Raw genomic sequence first — 27,748 nt, 5'->3', positions numbered from 1 at the left:
TAATGTGTTCAAAACTTAACTGGCAGTCTCTGCAAACTTCTTACAATATGAAAAAATAATATGGTTAGACTATGTTAAGGTGTCTCTGTTACCGTGTAATTACACAAGTCCATATTCACTTTCTATGGCAGCTGGGGCATCAGAAATATTTTGTAAAATAATCTTTTGTAAAATAACATTTTCCTCGTTGTTCTTGTAAATTTGCAGTCTTTTCCTGTAATTTTACGTTTTTTTAATGAAATTTTCCTGCAGCTGAGGTGCCAGAAATATACTGTAAAATAACATTTTCCCTATAAAATTACGTTTTTCCAGTTTTTCTTGTAAATTTGCAAAATTCTAGTTTTGAGAAAAGTTTTGAAAAATCTAATGATGGTCTTTTTTACAGTGTAGGGTTAGGATTAGGGTGTGGTTCAGGGTCAGTTACATGTAATTATGCATCATTTATTTGAAATATACATGTAACAAGTATTTACCGTAAAATATTAAAAACTTTTGTCAATACAAATAAAATAATAGCAAATAATAGTTCCTTTGTACTATGATGATAATACTATTCATGATGCAAATCATGCTACTTTGGAACCATGTAAACAGCCTAATACAATAATATGGCAATTATTCAATCATATTTCAGAGGGCTAAAAGACAAATTATGGAGCACCACAAACTCTTCAACAAACACGAGTCACAGGCCTTTGGGTCTACGACATGTTACACATCTAACGCAAGAAGAACGATATGCAAATAAACACTGTTTGTGCACCGTTTCTGTACCACTTGATTGCAAGTAATTATCCATAATCCTATGGCCCTACTCCACCACCAACCACCTGACACTCCACATCACGGACGAAAAACTATATGCACAGATATGAACACAACATGTAATTTCGTCCAGTGCAGCTGAAAGGGTTTGTTTACCGTAACCTTGTAATCAACCTGCCTAGCAGCTCCACCATTAGCCACTATGAGAAGCCCGGCACAATTGGTGTCTAAAACAGACGAGCCTCCTCGCGGCCTCGCCGATAGAGCCCCTATGTGGTCCTCTCATCATTTGTTTTCAAGAAGCGCAATTTCCATTTCAGTTGGATTACACCTTTTAATGTAATGCGAGCTTTAAGGAGAGGGAAGGGGGAGGGGGGTTTAAAAAGGAGAAAAAAGAAAACAGCATCTCTCATACACTAGATTTCAAATGGGCATTTGAGCCTTTGAGTGAAGAGGAGCAGATGAGTGCAACCGCAATTAAAATCAAAAGCCCAGCGCAGCCGAGCAACAGTCCTCCATAACCCTTTGTGTGCCATGGAGCCAATGGGATGATTTGGGCAGCTGGAACTGGGTCACATGATGAGAAATGACCTGCCCTTTTATACTCACCTCAGATGGGTAATATTCAAATGGACAAGCGGGACACTTTGCTAAGCAGAGAGAGTTTTAGGAATCAAATACAAAAGCAACTGAACATTTATAAAAGGTTAAAGTTTAAAACTTAAAGTGATAGAGTTCACCTAAAAATGAAAATTATGTCATTTACTCACCCTCAGTCATTTCAAACCTTTATGGCTTTCTTTCTTCCGCAGAACAAAAAAGATGTTTTGAAGAAAGTTGGATCCGAGGTTTTGGAAAGACAAGGACGATTTGCATGTTAAATAAAGTCTACTAAAGTCTAGTACAGCCCTCAAACTGGTTATGTGATAAATCATTTAGCAGTATTTTCTCTTTCATTCTGACTGTTTTTGACTTCATAGGTCTTTCAAGTTTGCGTCTTATGTTCTTCTCCATAGCCTTATCCACCTAATTTTTGAACGCGTAAGCAAGCGTAGTGACGTAATTTCTTTTTGTGCTGAGACTTACGTATTAGCCGGCCAGTGGAAAACAATAGAAGTGTGTTGCAGCGGGATGATGCTCAAAACACTATTAAAACAGTTCTGGCAAATATTTTTCACACCCGCGATGTATTACAAAGTGGGAGGATGAAGTGGCCTGATATATCGTATGAAGATATATTCAATTACTTCGACGGGTCTTCAATGCGTAACCATGAAAGCAACGTTACATGCACAGTGGAAAAGTCGGTCAAAATTTGTACATGACAGACCACGAATTTGTGTCTTTAAAGGGGTCATATGACACGGCTAAAACGAATATTATCGTTTGTTTTAGATGTAATGCAATGTGTATAATTTAAGGTTCAAAACGCTGTATTTTCCACATACCGTGCATGTTTGTATCTCCTCTTTGCCCCGCCTCTCTGAAATGCACAGATTTTTTACAAAGCTCATCGCTCTGAAAATCGAGGTGTGCTATGATTGGCCAGTTAACCAGTGCGTAGTGATTGGTCGAATACTGCAAGTGTGTGACAGAAATGTAACGCCTCTTACCATATTTGGAACATCAGGTTCCAAAGCAATTGTTCTGACAGGTACGCCCACCTTACTTGCGGATATATTTGGGCGGTCTAAGTCTAATCATACCACGAACTGACGTAGATTTGTGGGGGTGTGGTTACACGAGGCGTTTCAGGCAGGTCTGGGTGAGCATTCGCTTTTAGACAGAATGCATCTTTTGTTCCGACACTTTCATTTTTGCAATTTTACATGTCTAATACATGCATGGGCAACTTATAACACACCAAAGACACAGAAAAACACGTATTCGCGCCATATGACCCCTTTAAAAGCAGATGTGAATCCTAGTCAAAGTGGAGCAAACATTCCTGGATCCTTACAACTAATAACGAAAGAATGGAGACGGCTGGTTGCTCTTGTATCGCAGGTCTCCACCGAGCTGCAGCATCCTTCACAATTTTCAAAAACAACTCAAAACATACTAACCAATAACTGTCCGTTTTTGTGTATATTAAAGGCGCAGTTCTTAATTAACAGCGGCCACTAGCGTTGTATTATAGATTTGCCACGAATCGCTCAGTCCAAACACGACGGTGGCCACCACAGTACAAAAAGATGTCGTTCTCATGTTGACGCAGGGAAAAGATTGTGCGGGCATTAGAAAGACTGTAGAACGAGCTATGTCTTATGTATTACATAAAATAAACGGTTTGTGGATTTTAAGTTTAAAAAGAAGGATAAAAGTCAGACAGGAGCTAGGACTTGTGTTAATATTATAAAGACTTTCCAGCAGAGATGCGTTAAGACCCGCGGTACGAAGGCTTTTAGCAGAATATCTATGGAGATACTTTCCAGCAGAGAGAGACGTTGGAGGAGGTTGCTTTGACTCAGTATGTGAGTAACATACTAACATACCAAGATATGTTGTTGTAATATTACACTGTAAACCCAAATGTTCAAAATAATCAAACAGATTAAGTAATGTAAACTTAATTTTATAAAAAAGTTCTACTTACCTAAATATTTTAAGTTCGTGAAACACTTTTTTACTTTTGAGTAAAGTATAATGATTATTTTTGATTAACTTGAATAAAACTCTAAAATTTTATTTGCTCCTTACTTAATTTAAACATGTTAATTCAACAATTGGTCAAGAAGGATTTCCAATTCCCAGCATGCTTTGCGTCAGACTGCATTAGGAGAGTAAATAAAAAAAAATATGATTATTTTATATGTTTTTAGTAAAGTTAAAGACTTGTTAGTGTTTAATGTTCACTTCTCTTAGATATTTAGAAGAGTTTGACATATTTTTCAGTTTTGTGGTTACCATTGTTTAGAAGAGTGGTGCATGTGCCTAGTCTCTGCGAAGCTACATTTCACCTGTAACATGTGTTATGTCACCAGTGAGCAGTAACTGTTCTAATGCCAGTTCTGAGATCAGTCTCTTCTTGCTCATTTTGGATTGCATAAATCAAGGTGTTTGATTTATGCATATTAAGACTAAGGAATATGCAAAATAATGAAACCGAAAGAATTTAGTTTAGTTAACTTAAAAATGCAATTTTGGTACTTATTTGTTTAAGTTCAGTCTACTTAATTTCATAAAAAGGATAAATTAAATATTTAAGTCGCACTAACTAAGATTTCTTACGAACTTTAACTTAACAGTAATCAAAATTTGAAGGTTCTGCTTACTTAAACCAAGAATCTCTAAAACTCAAAATATTTGAGTATTGCCAACTTATCCGGGTTTACAGTGTGGCTGTGTGACGGAGCAGTTTTGAGCGTCATTGTTTATCTGGAACCGCTTTAATATTGTACTCGTCCAGATACTTGAGAGAGAGAGCGAGAGCGCGTTGGAGCTGAAACTGGAGAGCGAGCGGGAGCGCGTTTTACTTTTTTACTCGATGATGAATAAACTTTCAGTTAATCCGCGGGTCACATGCGTTCCGAACCGGAGAGCATGATCCGTACGGATCTTCCCGCGATCTGTTTCACCACGATACTGCAGTGGAGAGGAAGAGGAAACGCGCGTTGTAGAGTTGTTTGTCCATTTAGGGCTGCTGTACAAAACATGGCAGCGAATTCAATGTATGTAGGGCTGTTCTGTATGTAGATATAAACAACTTATTCTAAGGTATTACAAACATAATGGTTCATTACGTAAGGTCTTTATACACATCTGAATAAATAGTTTTGTATATTATATCGCATTTCCGTCAATAGATCCTCCTAAAAACGCCGTATTGTTCCTTTAAATAAAGACATTATTTCATGTTGTTCATTCTCTCCCTTGCTTACTTCAGCTTTAATCCTCATAGTAACTTGGCCTGGTAAACTAGGATATCAGTACTGTTTAGCCAGAGCAGAGCAGAGGTCAGGTCGTCATTGTAAATGAGAACTGGTTCTCAATTGACTTACCTGGTTAAATAAAGGTGTATATAGAATGAGAGAGAGAGAGTTGCACCAACGGAAGTTCACAATTTTCGCGTGTCATGTGATTCATGGAGCCTTCAGATAGTTCCAGGAAGTTAAGTTTTCTCTTTAAATGCTTTATTTTTTTAATTCATTAAATGACTTGCGTCTTTAAATGGGTTAAAAGTTTACCTCAGTTGGTCTGTTTAGCCGCAGCTCCACGCGTTACTAACTTCCGGGAACTATTGAGAGACTCCATGAACCGCCATTGCTATGAAAAACTGTTCCATTGAGTCAACGGAGTTGACGCAACTCTCTCTCTCAATGGCTCTGTGTTTAGCGTGCTGACAAAATGTTAAAAGCGTCTGCCGAATTAATGAAAATGTAATGTCCTGTAACTGTTAGTCATTCAGCTGCAATCCTCTGGAAGGAAGGTTTGCTTTAGCCTTTTTAACTGCTTCTAATATTATACCACTATTTGCATACTGTTTATTTAGTTGTGCTAAATATGTTTTACGTGTAATCTGATATTTTTCTACATTTAGTGTCACTCTCCCCATAAATGCCTGCTTTTGAACGTTTATTAATAAACGTTATTAATAAAGTTTGTTGTTTACTAGTTAATGTAGTCACGAAGGTTAATTGTCCAGGAGAAAGGGCATCCAGTAGGCTAAAATAATGAATAATGGATGCAGATTACAGGCTGCGCGACATCCAGATTCAGTTCTGGTGCGAGGATTATGGTTAAAACAAAAGTTTTGTAGACATTTTTTATGTTTGTACTGGCTATTACGGCAACCTCTAACTGCACACATTAAGCCTGTACCTTTGGGTTCCATAATAAATATTAACTAGCCAGTCAAAATAGCACACTCGTCTCCCTCGCACGACTGCCATTAGCTGTAGTGGCTCACCGGAAGTCTAAACACAAACAGCTCAAAGATGGCGGCGCACACATTAACGCCAAAAAATAAGGTGGATGCCCACACCAGCACTGTTCATTTTGAATCATGGCTGTTAATTATTTGCTCGTGCTCTGCATTAATATGTGCATTAACATAACCCATTGTTTATTCATTATTTCCAAGCCGTTTCTGAAATTATGTAAAACCATTTCTAAACAAAGAGCAGTCTTTAATAAGACTTGCCATTTTGTTTCATGCAAGTCAAATACTAGCAAGATTCTGAGGGGCAAAATGAACTAAATGTAACAAACGTCAAAAGGGATTACAAAGCTTTATATAAACAGGGCTTGAGGAAATCTTGAAGAAGGGGTAGGAGTCTGTAGACAACTCAAAGTTGCCAACGTTGATGTTGTGCGATTAGGCTATTGCTCTTTTTGTGGCACAATGTGACTAAAGAGTTTAATAGAGCTACGGTGCTCAGTAATGATTTATGTCATACCTACACTTGTCTTTCACCTGATTCATTCATTATTTCAAAAACTCATTGAGATTAAAATCTCTTTTACAAGAGGGACCTGGCCAAGACAACAGCTAGTGCTACATCTAATAAATACACAAATTTACAGCAAAGCACTTAACAACAATCATAATTCACAACAACAAGCTTTCAAAGAACGAAACACATCATTTGTTAAAAGTGTCTTGAACTCATTTAAGGACGGAAGTACAGTCAGCTTTAAAATGTTTTGTAGATTATTCCAAGCAAAAGAGGCACTATAAATAAATCCTTTCTTTCCTAACTCAGTTCGAACCCGAGGTAAAGTGAGATGTAAAAAATCGTGTGAACGTAAACTGTAGCTTGAATTTTTATCTGAAAGACTAAGAAATAAGTAATATGGTGTTAAGCCACAGATTGATTTAAAAATAGAACAATACCAATGAAAACTACGAATATACAAAGATGTTAAATCTGCCTTATCATATAACAAACAGTGATGTGTTTTAATACTACAACCAGTAATAAAACGTAAAGCACTATGAAATACAGTGTCAAGTTTTTTAAGCGGATAATAGTTTATAATCATGAAGTCAAAGCCAAATTTTCAAAAAAGGCTAAATTTGCCATGAATATAAAAATGAATGAGTTTGCGTTGAGTAGTATTTTTTTATTTACCATGTATAAACTTAGTGCCATTGAGGATTTGTAAGGTGTTCCATGGTCAAAAAATAAAGATTTAAAACATTGACTTTGTGTCTAATATTTCACTTGCTCATGAAACAACAATTGAAAACAGTAAGAGCATGAAGCTATAAACTTTTTGAATTGTTTAATTGGGTTTCATTTTCATGTTTTCAATAATTGAACACTCTTGTCTAAAAAGTAGAAGAATTTAATGAATCTGCTCTCCACTTAATCATATTTATGTCCAGGAGAAACACATTTGTGATTTTTCTTTCCTATCTGGCATATTACTCAAAATGAGTGCATTGATTCTTGCCTTTTATGACTTTTTAATATACCTTTTCCCTTTTGTTTTTCATTGAAATGTGTTTGTATTGGTGAGGCAGTTCTGATGTATGGCCGTAGCGAGGTCTTTCAGTCCTGAGGTCATGTACTAGCCTACACATGTTCTGTGGCTCTCCTATAAGAGAGTGCTGCTAGTGCAGTATTCAGTGCAGTGCTGTGAACACGCTCATTATCAACACACAATTATCTGCCCTAATCATGTGGAACTGCACAACAATCACTGGGGACTAAAGAACCAATGACATTTTCACCCAGACTTAAACATGCAGCGGCACATAAACACATTTCATGACACTTCATCATGACGAGGAGAGTGTCCATGTCAATAGATATTTTCTTGTGATTGTCCAGTCCATATTTTTATTTCTTGGCCTGAATGATCCTCACACAGACGCATATTTACACACACTAAACACTGTAAAAAAATCAGAGCTCAACTCAAAATTTTCTAGTAATTTTCTAGTAAGATCCAAAGTTTCCAGTTGTCGCAGTTGCAAGGTGTCATAAATGTATCACTTGTGCTCCTTTTAACATGCGCTTGTGAAACTTACACAACTTTAACTGAGCCAACTGCTCAATGGAAAACTTTTACAGTGAATGAATGTGTAATGTTCAAGGAGATAATCTTCCCTAGATTATCATGAGAATACTAAAATTATATATAAATACAGATTAAAATTATTGATATTTTTAGATTAAAAGATATGCCTATTGTGTTTATCTGAACACTTTGTACGTTAAAAATGCTGAGGTGATGCCTTCAAAAGCAACCAATGCATTTACATGTGCCTTTCGACATGGAACCATATAATCCACTTAAGTATTCCTAAACTTACTTAATATTGTATTTCTAATTTCGTCTAACTAATTTGCAATAAATAAATCAAATTGCAATTCGTTTGTTCAGTATGACATTTTAACTAATAAGTGATCGATTAACTATGCCTTTATATAACTTAATTCCTCTACATTACTGTGTGGCGGTTTTGACTGGGCCGTAAAGGATTGGTTCATGAAACGAAAAAAAAAAATCTCTGAAGTAATACATATACATCTGGTATTTACCTGGCAGGATGAAGTATTCCTTCATTTCTCATGCAAGAGTGACCTCTAGTGGCTGACATGAATATGGAGCCAACAATTTTAAAACGCAACCAAGTATTAATTACTTAAGAAAAACTTTAAGGTAAGTGCTTAAGCACCACGTAAAGTGGTATTGTGTATAAGTAAAACTGTATAAGTAGCATAAAGAAATATAGTTTAAGTTTTGTTCTACAATCTTTTGGTAAGATTGTATAGTATAATGCAATGTAAGTCACTTTGGATAAAAGCGTCTGCCAAATGCATAAATGTAATGTAAAATGTAAGATTTTTTCATAAGATCATGAGGTAACCACAACCCTCTTCAGAAAACAAGGGCCAAAATCCTTACCATCTGCATCTTACACGTTACCTTTGTTCACATCTACTGCACAGTACAGCACTCACGGGTCAGTATGAGCACTCACAGTTTGGTTCTCATGTGTAATATGATCCAAGATCTGTAAATAACACACTGTCCAGCATAGCAGGAGGCCTACAGCTGGCTCTAGTGAAACTCAATACATACACATACTCAAGAGTGACAGTTAAACATATACAAACAAGCAGAAATAGATACGCAAACACTGAATTAATTTTCCTGCAGACACTCTTATGTGGAGTAAAGAGAGCGTACAGCACATACAGCTGTCACCTGCTATAAAGATGAGTCATACTGTATCTCTCAACATTCCTGCTGTTATATGAACACACCTGTCAGTGTCCAGTCTTCATACTGACCCGAATGAAAGAATTCGTCCCATACTGTGTCTATTCTGCATTTGGCCCACCACTCTCTTTGTGAATTTTGAGCAAAATATCTATAAACTGCAGCAGACTGAACATCAGCAGTCTGAATCCTAAACAAGGACACAGCATGCATCAGTTTGTTTTTAAGCTTTAATGAATCTTTCGAAATATTACATGCCAATTGTACTTGGTTGTAACGACACATATTATTTACAAAGGGTACTGTAAATCACACAAAAACAGTTTCAGTTCCTATATTATTATAATCCTAGTTTTTTATTATTAAAATCAAATATTCTTAGGGCCATCAAAATTTGTTGCATTGTGACATTTTTGCCGCATAATATAATAAACGTAATAACATTTCACTTCTGCTTCTATTATCACTGACTGGTGATTCCTATTGCACCATCTTCATTGTATTTTGCTGCAGTATTTTACTGTACAGTTTATTATCTATTTAAATAAGTAAAAAAATACTTCAATGTGATCATTTTTATTTTAAATCGACAAACTAAAAGAAGCATAACAACTAATACCCCAATGTATAAATATATTAGAATTTTATTTATGCATTTAATAATTACTACAATAAAAAATACAATGCATAAACTCTTAATGGTTCTAATAATGGGATTGACTTTCTTTAAGCAAAATAAAGTTTTCAATTTCTACCTTTTGTGTTTGGGGTAAAATATCCATTCATCTTTTATTATGTTTATGCGCACGGAATACTGGAGCTTATCCCAGCAAATCTCAGACTTAGAGACTCAAATATCAGGTTGTGTTTTGACAGAATTTGTGATGTTCAACCAAAACAAGTAATACGTGTGTTCTGCTGTGTTTCTGGTTAACAGAGTATATCAAACTACAATGCTCAAGCCTACAAATAACCAGAAACCAAAAAATTAAAACGCAGAGTGAAAACGCAATATACTGAAAGTTCAAGCAGGCACAATAAAGTCTTCCTATAATACGTGTTTCATTATGTGGTTCCAATTCAGGCATTATACAAAATGTAGCGGTTCATAAAAGACTTTTAACACAATGTAACTCTTTGTGCAATACAATCACACTTACACAAATACTCACATGTGATCCCAAACCAACCGCGATCCATGCTTACAGTACTGCTCACAACCCACAAAACAGCAATAACGTATCAAAACAACATTTGCAGAATTCAAAGGCAAATTCAGATCAAATCTTAACCCCAGTACATGCCATCGCCATTGCATCCTCAGAGGTTTAAGATCGATAACTATTAATAGGCCAGTTTTCCTTTTGTGATGGATATGTCAATGTGTTTGAACATACAACATCATTCCTCTTTTTCTATATATTGTCAGCATGTGGTTCAGAGGTCATTTTGTTTGACGGTACGCCCAATGGCTAGAAAGAGAAGACCAGACAGAAAACAGAAGAACACACCAACCGGAGCAAGCATGAAAGAGAGACCATAAGTCATACTGATCTTAAACCCTGTGCACTTAGTAGAGATCTGATAATCCACATATAAGCTCATTACATCCAGAACATCCAGCCAGATAACATACATGACAGTCACAATGAGAAGGAAGAAACCTGGAAGAAAGAGACAGCAAAGTGATAGAAATAAAGACATTGAAGGTAAGAAAATATCAGATGTTTAGTGGATTTTATTACTGTGTGTGATTCTAATGTAATTTCTTAGTTTTGTTGTCACTTATTTCAGTAAAGGTTAGATAAGCCTTGCACGCAACAAGAAAAATAGAAAAGAAATGGGTCAGTTATGATGTAAAAATATCAGAAAATGACCAACTTGGAACTGCAATCTAACAAACAGATCATAAACTAAAAATCTGAAAATGTATTACATTTCTAATTCTGGTAGAGGTTTCCTTCATCATTGTAACCAACTATATAACTTTGGAAAAACTTTCTAAATATGTTCTCTGTGATAGTAAAGACAGCAGTTTGGGGGTTTACGCTATAATCCTTAGTTACAAATTAATATAAAATATAATTCATTCAATTGAATAATTCATTCAATACTGTAAAAAAAATCACTCATATCTTACCAGAAATGAGGTAGAGGCCACCTCCTGCTTTATAAAGACGATGACTGGTGAATGGAGCTGCACAAATGATAATGAAACCGCCCGCCACCACAGCGACCACACCCAGCAACATCGAGACACTCCAGAAACCTCTGTAGACTAAATAGTAACACATTTTTAACACAAGACAGTACGAGACATTCATAGACTGTTTCAAAGCAACAACATAAACAAACGTTACTGCGCGTTTCTGTTCGTGGACTGCCCTTAATCTCCGGCACACATTTGCAAATAATAGAGTGCCTGTAGATTATTTCTGATAACAAGCAAAAGAAAACGAGAAGAACCGTTACTTGGCTAAACTTGCCTGCAATATTTTGAATCTAGATGTCAATGTCCCATACGGTTTCTTTAAATGCGACAAAACTACAGGACCCATTCAACATTTTTTAAAATAAAATTAACAAACAACAAAATTCAACAAATCATAAAACATAAAACATAAATCCGATAAAATATCAATAGTTATACTGTATTATTATACACTAGCAAGACCGATAACCAAACACAGACCGGAAGTTAACTGCAGTCCAGACGCGCACGTCCGATTAAACAATTTATAGTCAATAGGTAACGAGATATATATTTTTTATCATGATAAGTGGGAATCAATTTGAGCAAATTGCAGAGAAAAAAAATGCAGAGCAAATTATTTTGATAAACAATAGGCTAAAAAAATACTTACTTATGGCAGTCTGATAACTAGTGATGTTGTAGTTCTGGTCAGGGAAAGGAAAGGGGAGCAAATATGCAGGTTTGCATACTTTTGCATGTGCCTGATTTTCTGAAGGAAGAGCAATAAAGTGGCATATTAATGTACGTAATCATTGATTAATTTAGAATTCCAAAGTATTTACACCTTTTAAAACCTTTTGTGGCCTTTTGCAGGACAACAGGTTTGAACAATTTTAAGGTCAACAAATAGTTTAGTCAAATTAAACACAATACGTTTTTTAGATCCTCCAGAGCTTTAGATCGTGGAATATCACAACTGATGTGTTGTGGAAATAGGAAATATGATTCCTTACCGAACCAGAACTTCCACAGGTCGTCGTCCTTGCTCATACTGTCATCGAAGCTACAACGCCAAAAGAACCCCTCATGGTAAAAGGTGTTCTCATCTTGATTTAAGTCATTATCCTGATTGACCACAGTGCCACCTTTCTATGAGAGAGCAGAGAGAAGAGGTCATAGAGCAAAAGACACCTGTTTTGACGCCACATAAATTATAACATGACAGTCTGTAGTCTGTACTCTTTGGGTGGGACTTTGTCATTCATGAATTTACCAATGAATTTGCATACAAAGATGCAGCATGTCAATTACATTGATGTTTAATACACACATGGATTACAGAGACGGTTTTGGTCTTAGAAAAGTTCCAAAACGTAGCTTACGTTGGTACTTGTTATGGAGCACAGTAGCTAGTTTCTAGTAGCGGTTGATGATTTTTTTTTTGATGGCTGATGCCAAAACCGATAAGAAAGTACTGGTCGATTGGCCAATAAGAGGCTGACATAACACAAATGCAATTAACAGTAAATGAGAGACATAAGGAAAATGTGTTAAACTAAATGAACAATTATTGTGGCTAGTTAGTAGCATGTAGCTTAAGTTAAAACAGACTTGAAACCATGAAAAGGTGCACACATGACATTATGTTAATCTCATGCAGTGAAATATGAATGAAGTATATGAATTTGTATGTGTTATTAGTTCGTTCAATACAATATTTGTATCTCAACTACCTCACATGACCCATTTTACTTTGGTCATTTTACTACGTGTCAAATGCAGGCTTTAAATCTGAGTGGCCCTTTTTTTAAGAATACAGTACTAGTGAGCTATATTGTATTGGCCGATTGAAAAAAAGAAATCAAAAATCACCCGATGCGACAAATAAAAAAATTCAAACATCGACCCAATATACCGGTCTATCAGTTTCTAGCTTTTCCACCATTGTCCTGAGTAATATTTCAAAGTCCTCCCTCACAATGTCCACCCAAAAATATTCAACAGCTTGGCACAACTAGAAATATTCATTTGCATATTGGACCAACCATTCTGAATCTGACTATCCTGTATCAAAACTGCTATGCAGTTTAAGAATTTCCGGAAGAACACAGTAGAAAGCGTGGACTATGCTAGTATAGTTGCTAATAGCCCCCCCGCAAAAAAACATACAGTAAAAGTTCATTTTAAAGTATTAGTTCACCCATAAATGAAATTTAGACCAATATTTACTTATCCTAGGTTTATATGACTTTCTATACTTCAACCTAATTCAATCCGAGTAATTTTAAATAATATCCTGGTCACGAGACACACAACAAGCAATACGATTATGATGGATGGATGTTTGAAATTGGGGCATTATCTACTGCCATTACAACGCTAGGAACAACTAGGATTTGGATTATTATTACTCAAATTGTGCTTAGTTAAAGACGTACACCTAGAATGGCACGAGGGCGAGTACATTTTGGCATACATTTCTTCTTTGGGAGAAGTATTGCGTTAGTAATTGTGCATGTCAAAAAAGTGCTACTAAGTTACCATCCTAATATATCCAGTATCATACAAACATTCCTTCATTAGTTTCAGTCATTTCATTTTTTTAATCCTTCCAGCCTTCCCCACAGACATATCTCTAAATAACACACATGAAAAGCAAGTGTGCCCCTTCCAAGTTCTCTCTGAGGAAACCTAATTCATGCGTGACTTCTATGAATAGACATTGCATAGAGATTCCAGTTTCATTGGTCAGTATTAAGTGTGGTATCACGCTGTAACATGTGATTTACAGCAACTCCGAGTATGTAAACAGTGATGTACAGAATGTCACAAGACTGTCCCTGCTGAGAACCCAAATATGACTGTGACTGCTTGAGGATCTTGCTTCAGTGAGAGCGGAAAGATTAATTTTGCATAATTAGATGGTTAAATTCACAATTTTGGAAAAAAGTAGTTCATATTCTTAAACAGACAGCATCTCAATAGATAATCTTCTGATAATGCCCCAGAATTCATCCTCATAACAATGAAATTATTCCAAAAATTCACGTTTATAAGCCGTTTCTCTTTTCCCTCATAGAATAAAAAATTGCCTCCACCCACCTCCAAAGTAAACACTCCATGTGCTTTGCAGGTCTCTGACGCCAGGAGCCAATAATCCGTGCCAAATGACAAGAGAATAAATAGTGTTGCCAGTGCACCAAAGAGCCCGGCGAAAAATAGCGCCACATGCAACTTCATGATGACAACGATGAGAATGATGTTTTTCAACTATTTCGCGTTTGTTTCAAATAGCCTCTCCTCTTTCCCACATGAAACTAATGGAGAAATAACAACTTTTCACAATCAGCGTGACAATGTGAATTCCGGTTCAGCTGCGCTTAGCAAACGTTTATAAGAAAAAGAACTCTTCCTTGTCCCTGTGTCTATGTGTATATGTGTTCTCCTGCACACGGAGCACTGGTGTCAGGGCAGGACCTGACTTGGATGAGGAGTGGGCTTCATGAACACACACTATAGCGTAGAGCTGCCCATCGTCTATTTTGGTCTTTTGAGTGAAGGTGCCGGCTGTCTCTCTCAGAGGAGTGGCTTGAGAACTGGAAAAGATTTCAGGGGAGAGATGTGTGGACCAAAATATCCTTCCACAGGACAATCGGCTGAGAGAGAAATGAAAATGAAGGAAGACACTGTAGCTCACCAGTTTCACGGTTGTCCTTCACAGGTGTATTATAGAGCTTAGTGAATTATAGGACTTGGGATCTTGGATCAAATAATTTGGTTAACTGTCTGAACGATAAAACAGGGAAACATTTCATTATATGTTGAGTGGGATATTTTGCACTAAGCACATAAACCAGTGACCAATTATCATTGTGCTGTGAATGAACTCTGCTCCACTGAAGAAAGTACAGTGGTGATCACATGCAGCTTATCCTGAGAGTACACTGTCCCTGCTTTGAACTGCCCAAAAGAAAATATTGCTTACATGTCACTATTTTATACTTAATGACATTTATTATAGTTCTCATATAAAATAAAGTCAAACTCTAATTCATGAAAACAACTATTCATAATTGTTGCATCTAGTTGGACTCCAGAGCAGGGTTATTTTTAATTACTAAAATTAAAACTTTGAAAGTGTTTTTGTTTATTAAAATCAAATAAAACATTGGCCTAAAAATTATTGGGAAAAAATAAACTAACAAAAAATGTAAATGCCTCAGAAATAAACTGAAATAAGTCCCGAGTATGCGCTTCTGCCTTCTGGAAGAAGGTATAGAGCGCCCAAATGTCGACTTAACTGATTTAAAAATTCCTTTGTGCCTATCTCTATTAGAATATTGAATGGTAAGGATAAAGGCCAATGATTGTCCCTGTTAGCATTGATTTCCCTAGAGTACTACTGTTTATACTATTTATTCTATTGTTGGTCATTGTTATTTACTGCTAGTTTTATGATATACGCAGAAGTTATATGTGCAACAATACTGGCCGGTTGAGCTGTGCAATATGATGCCTGTCCGCATGTTTTGTTCCCATGTCTAGATTGTTGAAGCGAGTTTATGTGACTGATTAATTTATTGACTTATTTACCTACTGTGTATTTATTTACTTACATATTGTGTCATTGTGTAATTTGGCATTCACCAAGCCCAAGACAAATTTCCCCAAGGGGACAATAAAGAATATTGTATTGTATTGTACGTTTAAAGCACTAAAATTATAATAACAAACAAAACTAAAACTTAAATTAATTCATCTTAAATAATCTAATTAATTAATCTTACATAGCATAAAGTTTGTTTATTACATAAAAAATAAACAAATAAATAATAAAATGAGAAAAGTATATAACAAACTTTCTAAATATTTAACTAAAATTAACATAAAAACAAAAAATCTAAAAAATAAAAGCTAATTTAAAATATGAATACAAATGAACTAAAACTAAATTCAAAACTATAATAGCTCGGCTCTAGAGCTGTAAAAATCCTGTCAAAAGTACATATGTGAAATTACTATAGGATCATTTTGCGTTCTATTACTTCTTATTGCTGTGTAAAACATTAGATATTCATCTTGTTATGATACAAGGAAACATCATCACTTTATATCCACACAGAGAGAAAACGGTTGGGCCACTTTCTTGCTGAATAAATTAAGTTACAGGCCTATGTTTTCGTTAAGTCACAAGCATTCCTTTAGCATAAGGTGTGCGGTCTGCTTATGTGGGTCCACATGATCTGTTTATGTAAACTATCTTAGGAACATCACTGTATCAGCTGCGATGAGATGATGGAGTGTTTTGGCTTCCACAGTTGCATATCCAAAGCTGGTAAAGATATGTAAACAGAACTCCATGATGCACGATAGAAGCTTAAAGTTTCATGCTTACCTGACAGCATAACACTGAGGTAATGGTCAGTAAAACCACTACAAAAAACGAGCTAGTCCTTTAAAGTTCACGTCAGAGATACAATATAAACAGTTATGGGCTGTATAAGGGGACACATCTCATATCTCAATAGGAAGGCAACCACACTCACTTGAGGATGACTCGAGTCGTGTAGCTCAGCAGAATAAATATTTTTGAAAGGCTAGGGAACGTCAGGACATTTCTTAGCCACTAGATGGAGCTCAAGTAATTTTAATGATTGACATGTATAAAACCATGGTCCTGTTTGAAATATAAAACAATAATGTTTGTTGCAGTAGGGATTTTGGTTTTCTATTTAAGAAGTACACTGCATTTGTGATAAGAATATAGAATATTAGAGAAGCCATGTAGGTATGATATTCCATGAAAGAGAACGTGTAATTTATTTAAATGCATGTGTGACAGCTTAAATGAATCAATGAATTAAATAAAGGATTAATTTTCAAGTAAATTCATCATATTTTATGAACAACTCTTTCTCCTTATACTGTAGCCTTCCCAGGATCTTGTGGCTAGTGACATCCATACTCACTATACTCAACTATAACTCCTTTATGGGAATTGTGTCTCATAACGTGGTCTTTTGAAAAACAACTGACGAAGAACACAATAAAAACAACGCCATTTTCTCTTTATCAAGGAACGTGCCCTTCAGGGTCACAAAAACGCCCAATAAATCCTTCTATATGACTCATTCTGGGATATATAGGCCTTGTACCCCAATTTTCATGTCATGTCATGATAAAACTTTAATATACTGTATTTTCAAGTGCTATTAAAAGTAAACGAGTACATGTAAGGTAAAGAAAAAAATAAGTTTCTAGGCCATAAGGAAAAAATGCTCCCTGATGGGTGAGGGGCTTTGGATAAAGGCTTCTGTTTACATAAACAAATGTAAATAGGGTTCATTCTAAGGTAAACAAGATAAAATACCTTAAACAGGTAAGGAAGCAGTCTTTGTCCACGTCCACTTTCTTCTCTTGCAATTTTCAATTATGAATCCTTTAGTTTTACACGTGAAACTGCCAACAGTAGGCTATCATAAAGTCAGGTAACGTTAACTGTTAACGTTACAGGTGGTGTGTAGCCCATAGATATCTAGGGTGTAGCCAGCCAGCTAACGTTACTTTTGAATACCCACGCGTATGACAGTTCTTTAAATAACATTTACTTAATGTTAACTTAAATATTTACTGACAACAAAGGAATTGATGCTTTGTTAAGATTAAATGAAATGGATTCGTTTAAAACGAGCGCTCTTGCTGCTCCCCTGTGAGTTTATTGAACCGTACCATTATTGGGGACTCAATTAAACAAATTAAACGGCTGGTCAGCATTTTTGCAATAATATATTTTGTCCATTCGCGCACACAAAATAAAAAACGGCTTTCACTAACACTCAAATACAGTCTGCTTTAAATATTCGTGATTTGTAGGTAGATATTACTCTCGCAACATCCTTCACACCCCTTTTATAGGGGAAGATGGTGTAACTCGTTTCTCAATGAGCTTTCGTAGAGCGCAGCATAACGAGTAGCAGATCGCTTCCGCATTGACCGCAGTGCTGAATGTCAATGCGGGAGAATGAATAACTCCAAATGTGACATTACTTACAAACCGAGGAGACAAGCACGCATCATACAGTGTATATACGTGGTCGGATTCATGGTGAGTGACCTTATTTGTATTAAGAGCTCTTCTGTGTAACATTTTTTTTGCAATGACACATATGAAGTTGCTGTCAATCTGTGATAACTTTACATGGATCTGATGTCTCTTTTGTGCACTTGATAATGCCTGATATATGCTGTCACACTACCTGCATCTTTATATTCTTGATAACTCATGAAATGAAAGAAATGTCTTGTAAACTAACGGTACTGTTTAGCGTGTTGACAAAATGTTTATGCTCTCCTACTTGAAAGTCGCTTTGGATAAAAGGGTATGCCAAATGAATAAATGTAAATGTAATGGTTTAGATAAGGTTCATTTTCTATAACTGTTGGTAAACAGTAATGTTCCAACAGTTGCTCCTCATCAATATCACTTGATTATAGTTGGTACAGTAATTTTCACTATTCATTATCCAGTTATTTTTATTGTCAACGTTTGCTTTGTGTCAGCTTACTTAAATTGGGATGTCATGGCAATGGAAATCTTTTATAAAAGCAGTCGGGTTGGGTTACTTTCTCATGGGTCTTGAGACTACACCCATGAGAAAATAACCGACACACACCCACCCACACACACCTGACTTGAATTCACTGGTAGTTTTACCCAGATTCAGATTTTCAGTTGAATAAAAAGTGCCGTGACACTGAATTAAGCTTCAGTGTGACTTCAATCAAGTCCTTGGCTGACCAGGCTGCTCATCAGTTCTCTTAAAAATGGTCTCAGATGTGTGAGGTTTTCACACAGTATTATAGGATGTCACATAGCAAACAAAGAAAGAAATTTAGGCAGAGTGAATTCCTTATTGATTTCAACATGTGATACACGTTACAAGTACACAAAGTCACAATGCTGACACAGAGCCATAAGGAATCAAGTTTATTGTTAAAATGTTATGATCACGCTAGGCCTGTTCTTCATTTCAGGATTGATGTACTGGTATTTAGTTCTGCTGTATTCACATTTGATGACTTTTGAAGAATAATACGATTTACTCTGATACTGCTATATCCATTTCATGCTTTCATTTTGTTGTTCAGGACCTGTTTGGGGTCAGTATGATCATCCCTTTGTTAAGTCATCATGTCAAGTCTCTGGGAGCCAGCCCAACAGTGGCCGGGATTGTAGGTGAGTCTTGCTGATGTTGTTGTTATGTTCTTAGTTTCCAGTGATTTATATATATGTTTTTGTTATGAAAGGGATAGTTCTCCCAAAATTGTCAGCATTTACCCATGTTGTTCTAAACTAGTAATGTGTTTTCCATGAACACAAACAGATAAATTGTAAATGTGCTGACCACAAATTTTCAGTCAATGGTCATAAATGGTAGTGCTAAGCTCCAAAAAATGGTTAAAAAATAGATACATAAATTAATAATAAATAAATGTAAGATACGTTCAGTGCTTGGCAGTCCCAGTTCCTACTCATTCATTACATAAAGAAAGTCAAGGAAATTCCCTAAACATGTATATGTATGTTCCACATGATGCATGTAAAACAACGGAAGGATCAGTAAATGAGGCAGCCACAGCAGTTATTATTTTAAGGTGAACTAGGTTACCTGTATGTCTTTAATTTGATCTGTATCTGAATTAATAAGAAAGTATGACCAAACAACTCAAAACAGGGTTGGCAAGATGAGAAAATGAAAAATCTTTAAAAAACTGGTTTTAAAGGCATCAAATTTTAAAATGTACTTAGAATAGAATAGAATGAGCTTTATTGGCCAAGTATGTTTCCACATACGAGGAATTTGTTATAGTGACAGAAGCTCCACAGTGCAACAGAAAGACAGCAACAGGACAGAACACAGATGATAAAAAGAATAATAATAATATACAATAATATAGAAATAGGCAATGTACAAAACAGCAAAAACACAATATACAATATAGACAATTATGTATGTACAGGTCTGATATGTGGAAATTTGGTGAATAAATAATGTAAAATAGAGTTGTGTGTTCCGCGTTTAATGTCAAGTGTTCATAAGATGGATTGCCTGAGGGAAGAAACTGTTCCTGTGTCTGGTCGTTCTGGTGCTCAGTGCTCTGTAGCATCGACCAGACGATAACAGTTCAAAAAGGGAGTGTGCTGGGTGTGAGGGGTCCAGAGTGATTTTACCAGCCCTTTTGCTCATTCTGGATGAGTACAGTTCTTGGAGAGTGGGGATGGTTGTACCAATGATAAGCTCAGCAGTCCGGACTACCCTCCGTAGTCTTCTGAGATCAGATTTGGTAGCTGAGCTGAACCAGACAGTTATAGAAGTGCAGAGGATGGATTCGATGATGGCAGAGTAGAACTGTTTCAGCAGCTCCTGAGGCAGGTTGAACTTCCTCAGCTGGCGAAGGAAGTACAGCCTCTGCTGGGCCTTTTTAACAATAGAGTCAATGTGAGTGTCCCACTTCAGATCCTGAGAAATTGTAGTGCCCAGGAATCTGAATGACTCTACTGCAGTCACAGTGCTGTTCATGATGGTGAGTTTGGGGAGAACAGGGGGCTTGCTCCTGAAGTCCACGATCATCTCCACAGTTTTAAGCGTGTTAAGCTCCAGGTTGTTAAGACTGCACCAGACAGCCAGCTCCTTGACCACCTGTCTGTAAGCAGACTCGTCACCGTCCTGAATGAGGCCGATCAGTGTGGTGTCGTCTGCAAACTTCAGGAGCTTGACAGAGGGGTCTTTAGATGTGCAATCATTCGTGTAAAGGGAGAAGAGCAGTGGGGAGAGAACACAGCCCTGAGGAGCTCCAGTGCTGATGGTGCAGGTGTTGGATTTGAATTTACCAAGCTTTACTAACTGCTGCCTGTCTGTCAAGAAGCTGTTGATCCACTGACAGACAGGGGTGGGGACGGAGAGCTGTGCCAGTTTATTCTGAAGGGTGTCCGTGATGATGGTGTTAAAAGCGGAGCTGAAGTCCACAAACAGGATCCTCGCATAGGTCCCTGGTCTGTCCAGATGCTGAAGGATGAAGTGCAGTCCCATGTTGACAGCATCATCCACAGACCTGTTTGCTCTGTAGGCAAACTGCAGGGGGTCCAGTAAGCGACCAGTGATGTCCTTCAGATAGGCCAAAACCAGTCTTTCAAATGATTTCATGGCCACAGACGTTAGAGCCACAGGTATGTAGTCATTAAGTCCAGTACTTTTGGGTTTCTTTGGGACTGGGATGATGGTGGAGCGTTTGAAGCATGAGGGGACTTCGCACAGCTCCAGTGATCTGTTGAAGATCTGTGTGAAGATGGGGGCCAGCTGGTCAGCACATATTTTTAGTCAGGCTGGTGATACACCGTCTGGGCCTGGTGCTTTCCTTCTTTTGTTCTTTCTGAAGACCTGGAGCACATCTTCTTCAGTGATCTGAATTGTAGGTGTGGGAGAGAGGGGCGTTGCTGGAGGTGTGAATGGTTGTGTGGAGAGGTGTTCAGGGTGGGTGTGGGGTGTTTTTTTCAAACCGGCAATAAAACTTGTTCAAGTCGTCAGCTAGTTGTTGGTTCTCCAAAGTGCTGGGGGATGGTGTCTTGTAACTGGTGATATCTTTCAGACCTTTCCACACTGAAGCAGGATCACTGGAAGAGAATTTGTTCCTTAAGTTGTCAGAATAATTCCTCTTTGCCCTTGACTCGCATGATTTGCCCTTGACTCGCATGCTTTGACTTGACTCGCATGATTCCCCAAATAGGCACTTTTCACAATGACGTCACTTAACTTCTGCCTTTTCGCAAAGCAGTGTATCATAACATCCATCTTGCAACAAACAAGAAGAAGAACTTCCGTTTTGCCATCGCGCTGGAATTTAACAACAGTGGAAAAAAAACTGACAGAACACGTATTCAAGTACTTATCCTAGTATTTATGTTGATTTTGTGTAATTACAAATAACATTTGCACCATTTTTTATAAAAGTTAACACTGAAGGTACCTTAAAATGTCAATTGGTGTACTGGCAAAGAATGAGAAATATTAAACATTTTATCCACCTGTTCCACAGCCAAAGACCATTGTTTGTTGAATACATTAAAACTGAAAATCAAGCATGAGGGTCAACAAGTTAAGCTTTATTTTTCTCAATGCTAAATTATCTTATTGATCATAATTTATCATGGACTTTCAGAGCTTTAATTCGGAAATTGTGGATAAAGTACCACTTTCTCAAAAAATATAACACTGAACACTTGAAAATAGTTCCAAATAGAAGTTTAGTTTATATTACATTTTTAATTAGCATAATAAACTATTGATATTTGACTAAATTGGCCCCTAACAGAATGGTTTGTTATCCAATAAACCGATTACACTATTTGAGATTTCAATTTAAAATCAAATTTGACAGGCATAAATGGACACCTATAACACAGATGGCCTTGATGAGAATATTTCAAATGACATTTATAAAGTTAAAACTCATTTTTAGAATAATGATGAAAATCAATGTATTTATGGGGTCATACCATTTGACATGCATACCTAGAATACCTGACATGATGACAATGTCAAATTATCTCATTTTTAAAAATAGTTTCTAACCTTAGTTGCACCAGGGGTTCTTCTCTGTGCTTTAATTTCCTGCTACATGTCTCCTTACATAATATTAACAAAATTCCTCCTTAAATGGTGGTTACACCACCTTGACACTTCATGAATTTGACTTGACTCGCATGATTCCCCAAATAGGCACTTTTCACAATGACTTCACTTAACTTCCGCCTTTTTGCAAAGCAGTGTATCATAACATCCGTCTTGCAACAAACAAGAATAAGAAGAACTTCCATTTTGCCGTCGCGCTGGAATTTAACAACAGTGGAAAAAAAACTGACAGAACACGTATTCAAGTACTTATCCTAGCACCTTCGCTAACACAAAAAGAAAACAAAACACTTACCTTCATAATCAAACAGGTACCGTTCAACTGTTCTCTAGCTTTGATCTTGTCGTTAGCAAAAATTTGTCTGCAAGACGTTGTACATCATCTAGCCGTATTTGTGGCAGATGTGCAAGGGACGTGGTAAACTCCATTCTGAGGCGCTAGCGGAAGTAACTTCTTCTTCTTGAGTTTTACTGGCGGTTGGCAAACCATCTTATAGGTGCATTACCGCCACCTTACACCTGAACTGGAGTGCTAGCGGAAGTAACGATACACTGCTTCGCGGCAGAACGGAAGATACGTGACGTCATGTGAAAAGGGCGTATTAATTATAATATTTAGAACAATTGTGTTCCATTTACTTTTTACTATTAAATAGGACTAATGTGAGATTATGCCAAGCTATATGATATGGTGTTTTATTGAGAATTTCATTGTTTTTAAACAAGGTGAATTTTTTGGTTTCAAGCTTTTAGTTACACAACATAGACATTTCTGAAATCATTCCCCAATTATTCTCTCACAATGAATTAAAACCAGAATTTCAGTCTTGGTCTTCAGAAAAGAGAATGTATGCAAGTCATTTGCAACTTTATTTTGAAAGTTTAACCCTTTTAAATTTATTTAAATCACAAGGACACAAAAAAATGAGCGTCACGTCATTGGCCCATTTATGTATCAAAGACTAAACAAGCTCAAGAAGCTTTGCCAGACTATTTGTTTCACAAATATTTGTTTTATAATATATATTAAAAGGACAGTTCACCCAAAATTGTCCCTTATTTTTGTTTTCATGAATATATTTTTTGTGTAACGTGTTCAAATGTAAATCAAAACGGTATGCTGCCTGTGCTTCTGATTAAGTACTGTATCATCTTAATGAAAATAACTGATTTTATAAGGCAGATAGCTTCGATTGGGATCACAAGGTTGAACAACTAAAATTGTCCTTAAATGATTTTATTTGGTGATGTAAAGGTTTCATTCTTGCAGGATCCACTTATGGAGTACTACAACTCTTCTCCAGCACTGTGGTTGTAAGTAGTGATGTTTTTTTTAAAGATCAGTTGCTGCTGTAATGTGATTATAAATATGCTGCTTTCAATTTAATAACCCATGTTAACTTCAGCTGATCTCTCTCTATGGAGATTAAAGTACATAATGCAATAATTGTGTATTATAATCAACATACGAGATGCCTTAAACTGCAAATTGCTCTCACATCACGATTGGGTTACTGTAAAATGTTAGCACCAAATGAGACGCATACAAATTTATTAGGGGTCACAAGTCTAGTTAATAAGAAGAGGTTTGTCATCTGTTGGATGTTAAGCACAGACAAATCTGTCAGGAACAGTGAGCCTCTATGGCATGCCTGTAGCCCAGAAACAGGAAGAACATAGTAAATCCAATTTAAGTTTTTATTGCATTATGCAGTGTGCTGTCTGTCTGCTTGTGTCTTTCTGTAATGAGTGCTGTTATGGAAACGTCTGTGGTTCCTGCCTCAGGGACTGAGTAGTTTGACCGGTTTGATCAGTCTGTCTATGCGCTATAAACTTTTGCTTTGTTTAGATACTCTTACAAGTTTTAGTTTGTCAGGTAGCCTATTTTCTGTTGCGGTGCATTCCCTTTGATTCCATGTAGGATATTATCATGTTGGATTGCCTCGAGATATAAATGAGAATTGTGTTGTGTGTTCTTTTATCCAAATACTGTTGATGTGCATATTTATGTCTTAGACTTATGTATTTTTTATATTCTGTGGCGGTCAGGGAGGTTGGAGTGATGTGGTAGGGAGGCGTTATTCACTGCTGACGTGCCTTTTGCTCAGTGCCTTTGGATACGGCCTGCTTGGTCTGTCCAGTAGTATAGCGCTCTTTGTGCTGGCAAGGATACCAGTGGGTGAGTACTCAGGTTCATACTGCTTCATATTGACAATACGGAAAGTCACACCCTAACGTGATTGTCTTTCTGTCCGCAGGGCTCTTTAAACACTCTCTGTCTATCTGCCGGGCGCTCTTGTCAGATCTTGTGTCAGAGAAAGAGCGCCCTCTAGTAATGGGCCACTTTAATGCAGCTTCAAGTGTGGGATTCATCCTGGGACCAGTGGTTGGTGGTTACCTCACCGAACATGAAGGAGGTTTTTATTTATCCTCATTCGTCTGTGCAGCCATTTTCCTTCTAAATGCAGGTGAGCAAAGCAGATGGCCTACTTGGTTTCCTTACAGATAGTTTACTTATTGTTTGCTTTGAATGTTTAAGGGAAACTCTGCCCAAAAATGTCAATTCTGTCATGAATTACTCACCGTCTAGTTGTTCCAAACCTGTATACATTTCTTTGTTCAATTGAACACAAAGGAATATATTTGGAAGAATGTAGCAACTGACCGTTATCGTTCACCATTGACTACCATAGTAGAAAAAAATTAATAGTAGAAAAAAATTAAATGGTAGTCAAAGGTCCCCCAGAACGATTTTCTTTCCTAAACTCTTCAAAATATCTTCTTTTGTGTTCAACAGAAAAAAAGTATATAATTCCTACTATGGTAGTCAATGATGTCGCAGAACTGGTAGTTGCTAACATTCTTCCAAATATCTTTCTTTGTGTTCAACCGAACAAAGAAATGTATACAGGTTTGGAACAACATTCTATTCATGACAGAGTTTTAATTTTTTGGGTGAACTATCCCTTTAACATGGCATAATGAACCATTTACACACTTGACATTTTTTCTAAACATAAATTTAGTTTCAAATACAGCCTTCTAATCCAGATTTTGTGCACTCAGGCTTGGTCTGGATGTTACCATGGAATGAGACGCTAAATCACCATACGGATACTAATGCTAATAGTAATTCCAAAACTAGCAAATCCTCCAATGGGTTCAAAAACTGCTTGGATAAAAAACACATTGAGCATCATAATGCGTCCCCAGTCTGTAGTCAAGCTGATCGGGACTGGAAATGGCGGGACACATCTCCCTTCCAGCAAGTCTGGAGACAGCTGACCTCAGTGTGGATGCGGATCTGCACGCTGGGTTCTTCCGACCTGTGGGATGTGTTCCTGGTCCGTCTTCTAATGGGATTATCCATCATGCTATACTACAGTAACTTCTCCTTAGCCATGGAGGAACGCTTTCAGCTCAAGCCAAAGGTGACGGGCTATCTGATCAGCTACAGCAGTACACTGGGTGCCCTTTCAGGCTTTTTAGTGGGTCCGGTCACTCACCTTTATGGCAACAACATGCCCGCTTTATTGCTGCACTCAACCATGCTCACCTCCACATTGATCTTCCTGTATGCCACAGCGCCCAACGTCTGGCAAGTCTTGCTCACCTCCACGTTTTTTGCCATCTCTACCTCTATCGGACGCACGTGTATCACTGACCTGGAGCTGCAGCATGGGGGGGTACAGGCTAGCGGGACATTAATCGGAGCGGGGCAGTCGGTCACAGCTGTGGGAAGGGTTCTAGCACCACTGCTGTCCGGTCTGGCTCAAGAATTCAGCCCCTGTGGGCCTCCTAGTGTAGGGGTTGTGCTGGCACTGGTAGCTGTGGGTTTGCTGCTTGTAAGGACTCCTGAATGGAACAGTAAGACAAAGGTTAAAGAGAAGAGTCACAAACAATGAGAGACAGAAGAAAACAAAGTGAAAAACGTGCAACGTGAAGAAAAGATGAAGGACTGTGATGGCAGCTGTCTTTTTTCCTCTCAGGTCATGTGATCTGTGTGTTGAACTTTTGGGTTTGCCTGTGGTTTGGGTCCTTATATAAGCATTGGAATGTCATTGAGTCATTGTATGTGGGATCCCATCACGGTTTTTATTAAATAGTCGATAAGGCTGAGCTGTCTTGCTGTGTGCGCTGTGACCAGTAAGTGCAAGGTTGATAGAGTCGAATACCAAAAATACAGCAAACAAGTCCTGAACTTAAAATGGAACCAAAAATCATATGTCTTGTAATCAGTCATGAAAAAGGAAGCTGGTCTATAATTGGTGACATTTATTTATTTTTAAAGCAAGTTATATCACTAAATAACACTACTTTATATCTGAAGGCTTTGTCTGCTTAGTTGGCCATGGAAGCACAGTATCCATTCAAACCTCCTTATAGCTCTTAAGAAATCAGTTTTAACTGATTTAAGAACCATCATTGCAATGGACTTTTACCTCACTGTGGCATTGAGACGCATTTAACCACTACTAATTATTCTTGCACTTCAGAACATTTCCATTGGTGTTTTTAAATAAAAGTTCTCTATAGTTTCTCTATATAGTCCTATAGTCAAGCAAGTTTTTGATAAAACTGGACAAGAAACTTTGGAGAAGATAACTTGCAGTATGTTGCCTTGTTTTTTTATACTGTTTTTCTGAATTCATGTTGTGTATTTGCAATTGTTACTTAAGGACGCTTTTGTTTACAGTATGTCAGGACACAGAATACCTGTGAACACTTAAGTCTAATTACACAAATGTTGTGTGTAAGAACACCATTTTATTTTCATTTTATTTTATTTTCATTTTATTTTTTTTATTTTAAGTTAAAATAAACGTCTGAGCATATACAAAATTGTGGTGTTATTTGATTTACATATGTATGTGCCGTATATCATTCATACAGTTGCACTATTGTACGTGTCTTTCAAAGC

The 27,748-nt window shown here is 37.0% G+C and overlaps 2 protein-coding genes across 4 annotated transcripts in view; one reads left to right on the top strand and one right to left on the bottom strand.

The window, feature by feature from the left end:
* The window catches only part of tmem182a (transmembrane protein 182a), a 156,196-nt gene extending 141,558 nt beyond the window's left edge, over positions 1-14,638 (bottom strand). For 2 of the 3 annotated variants that reach the window (XM_057335381.1, XM_057335383.1), the window contains exons 1-4: positions 14,240-14,638; positions 12,151-12,286; positions 11,808-11,906; positions 11,084-11,221 (exon numbers count right to left, since the gene is read on the bottom strand). In XM_057335381.1, coding sequence (XP_057191364.1) covers positions 11,084-11,221; positions 11,808-11,906; positions 12,151-12,286; positions 14,240-14,377 — 511 coding nt within the window. In that variant the 5' untranslated portion in view covers positions 14,378-14,638. Of the gene's footprint in view, positions 1-9,165; positions 10,608-11,083; positions 11,222-11,807; positions 11,907-12,150; positions 12,287-14,239 lie in introns of those variants that run through there. The other variant, XM_057335382.1, reaches the window with a different exon arrangement.
* A 3,484-nt stretch (positions 14,639-18,122) lies between these two features.
* mfsd9 (major facilitator superfamily domain containing 9) lies at positions 18,123-27,669 on the top strand. Its single transcript, XM_057335379.1, has 6 exons — positions 18,123-18,242; positions 19,286-19,373; positions 24,098-24,141; positions 24,877-25,006; positions 25,086-25,295; positions 25,894-27,669. Exons 1-6 carry the CDS (start codon positions 18,159-18,161, stop codon positions 26,730-26,732), a joined length of 1,395 nt encoding a protein of 464 aa, XP_057191362.1. The 5' UTR covers positions 18,123-18,158; the 3' UTR covers positions 26,733-27,669.
* Positions 27,670-27,748: the final 79 nt, after the last annotated feature.

Source organism: Triplophysa rosa, linkage group LG6, assembly GCF_024868665.1.
Source record: "Triplophysa rosa linkage group LG6, Trosa_1v2, whole genome shotgun sequence".
Lineage (NCBI taxonomy): Eukaryota > Metazoa > Chordata > Actinopteri > Cypriniformes > Nemacheilidae > Triplophysa > Triplophysa rosa.
This window is presented reverse-complemented; position numbering and strand designations above follow the sequence as displayed.

Excerpts from the sequence above, each read along its gene's own strand:
- mfsd9 (XM_057335379.1), top strand. The coding sequence starts at position 18,159 with ATGAATAACTCCAAATGTGACATTACTTACAAACCGAGGAGACAAGCA. Across the intron at positions 18,243-19,285 it reads TATACGTGGTCGGATTCATG|GACCTGTTTGGGGTCAGTAT; the intron begins GTGAGTGACCTT and ends TTTGTTGTTCAG. Across the intron at positions 25,296-25,893 it reads CATTTTCCTTCTAAATGCAG|GCTTGGTCTGGATGTTACCA; the intron begins GTGAGCAAAGCA and ends TTGTGCACTCAG.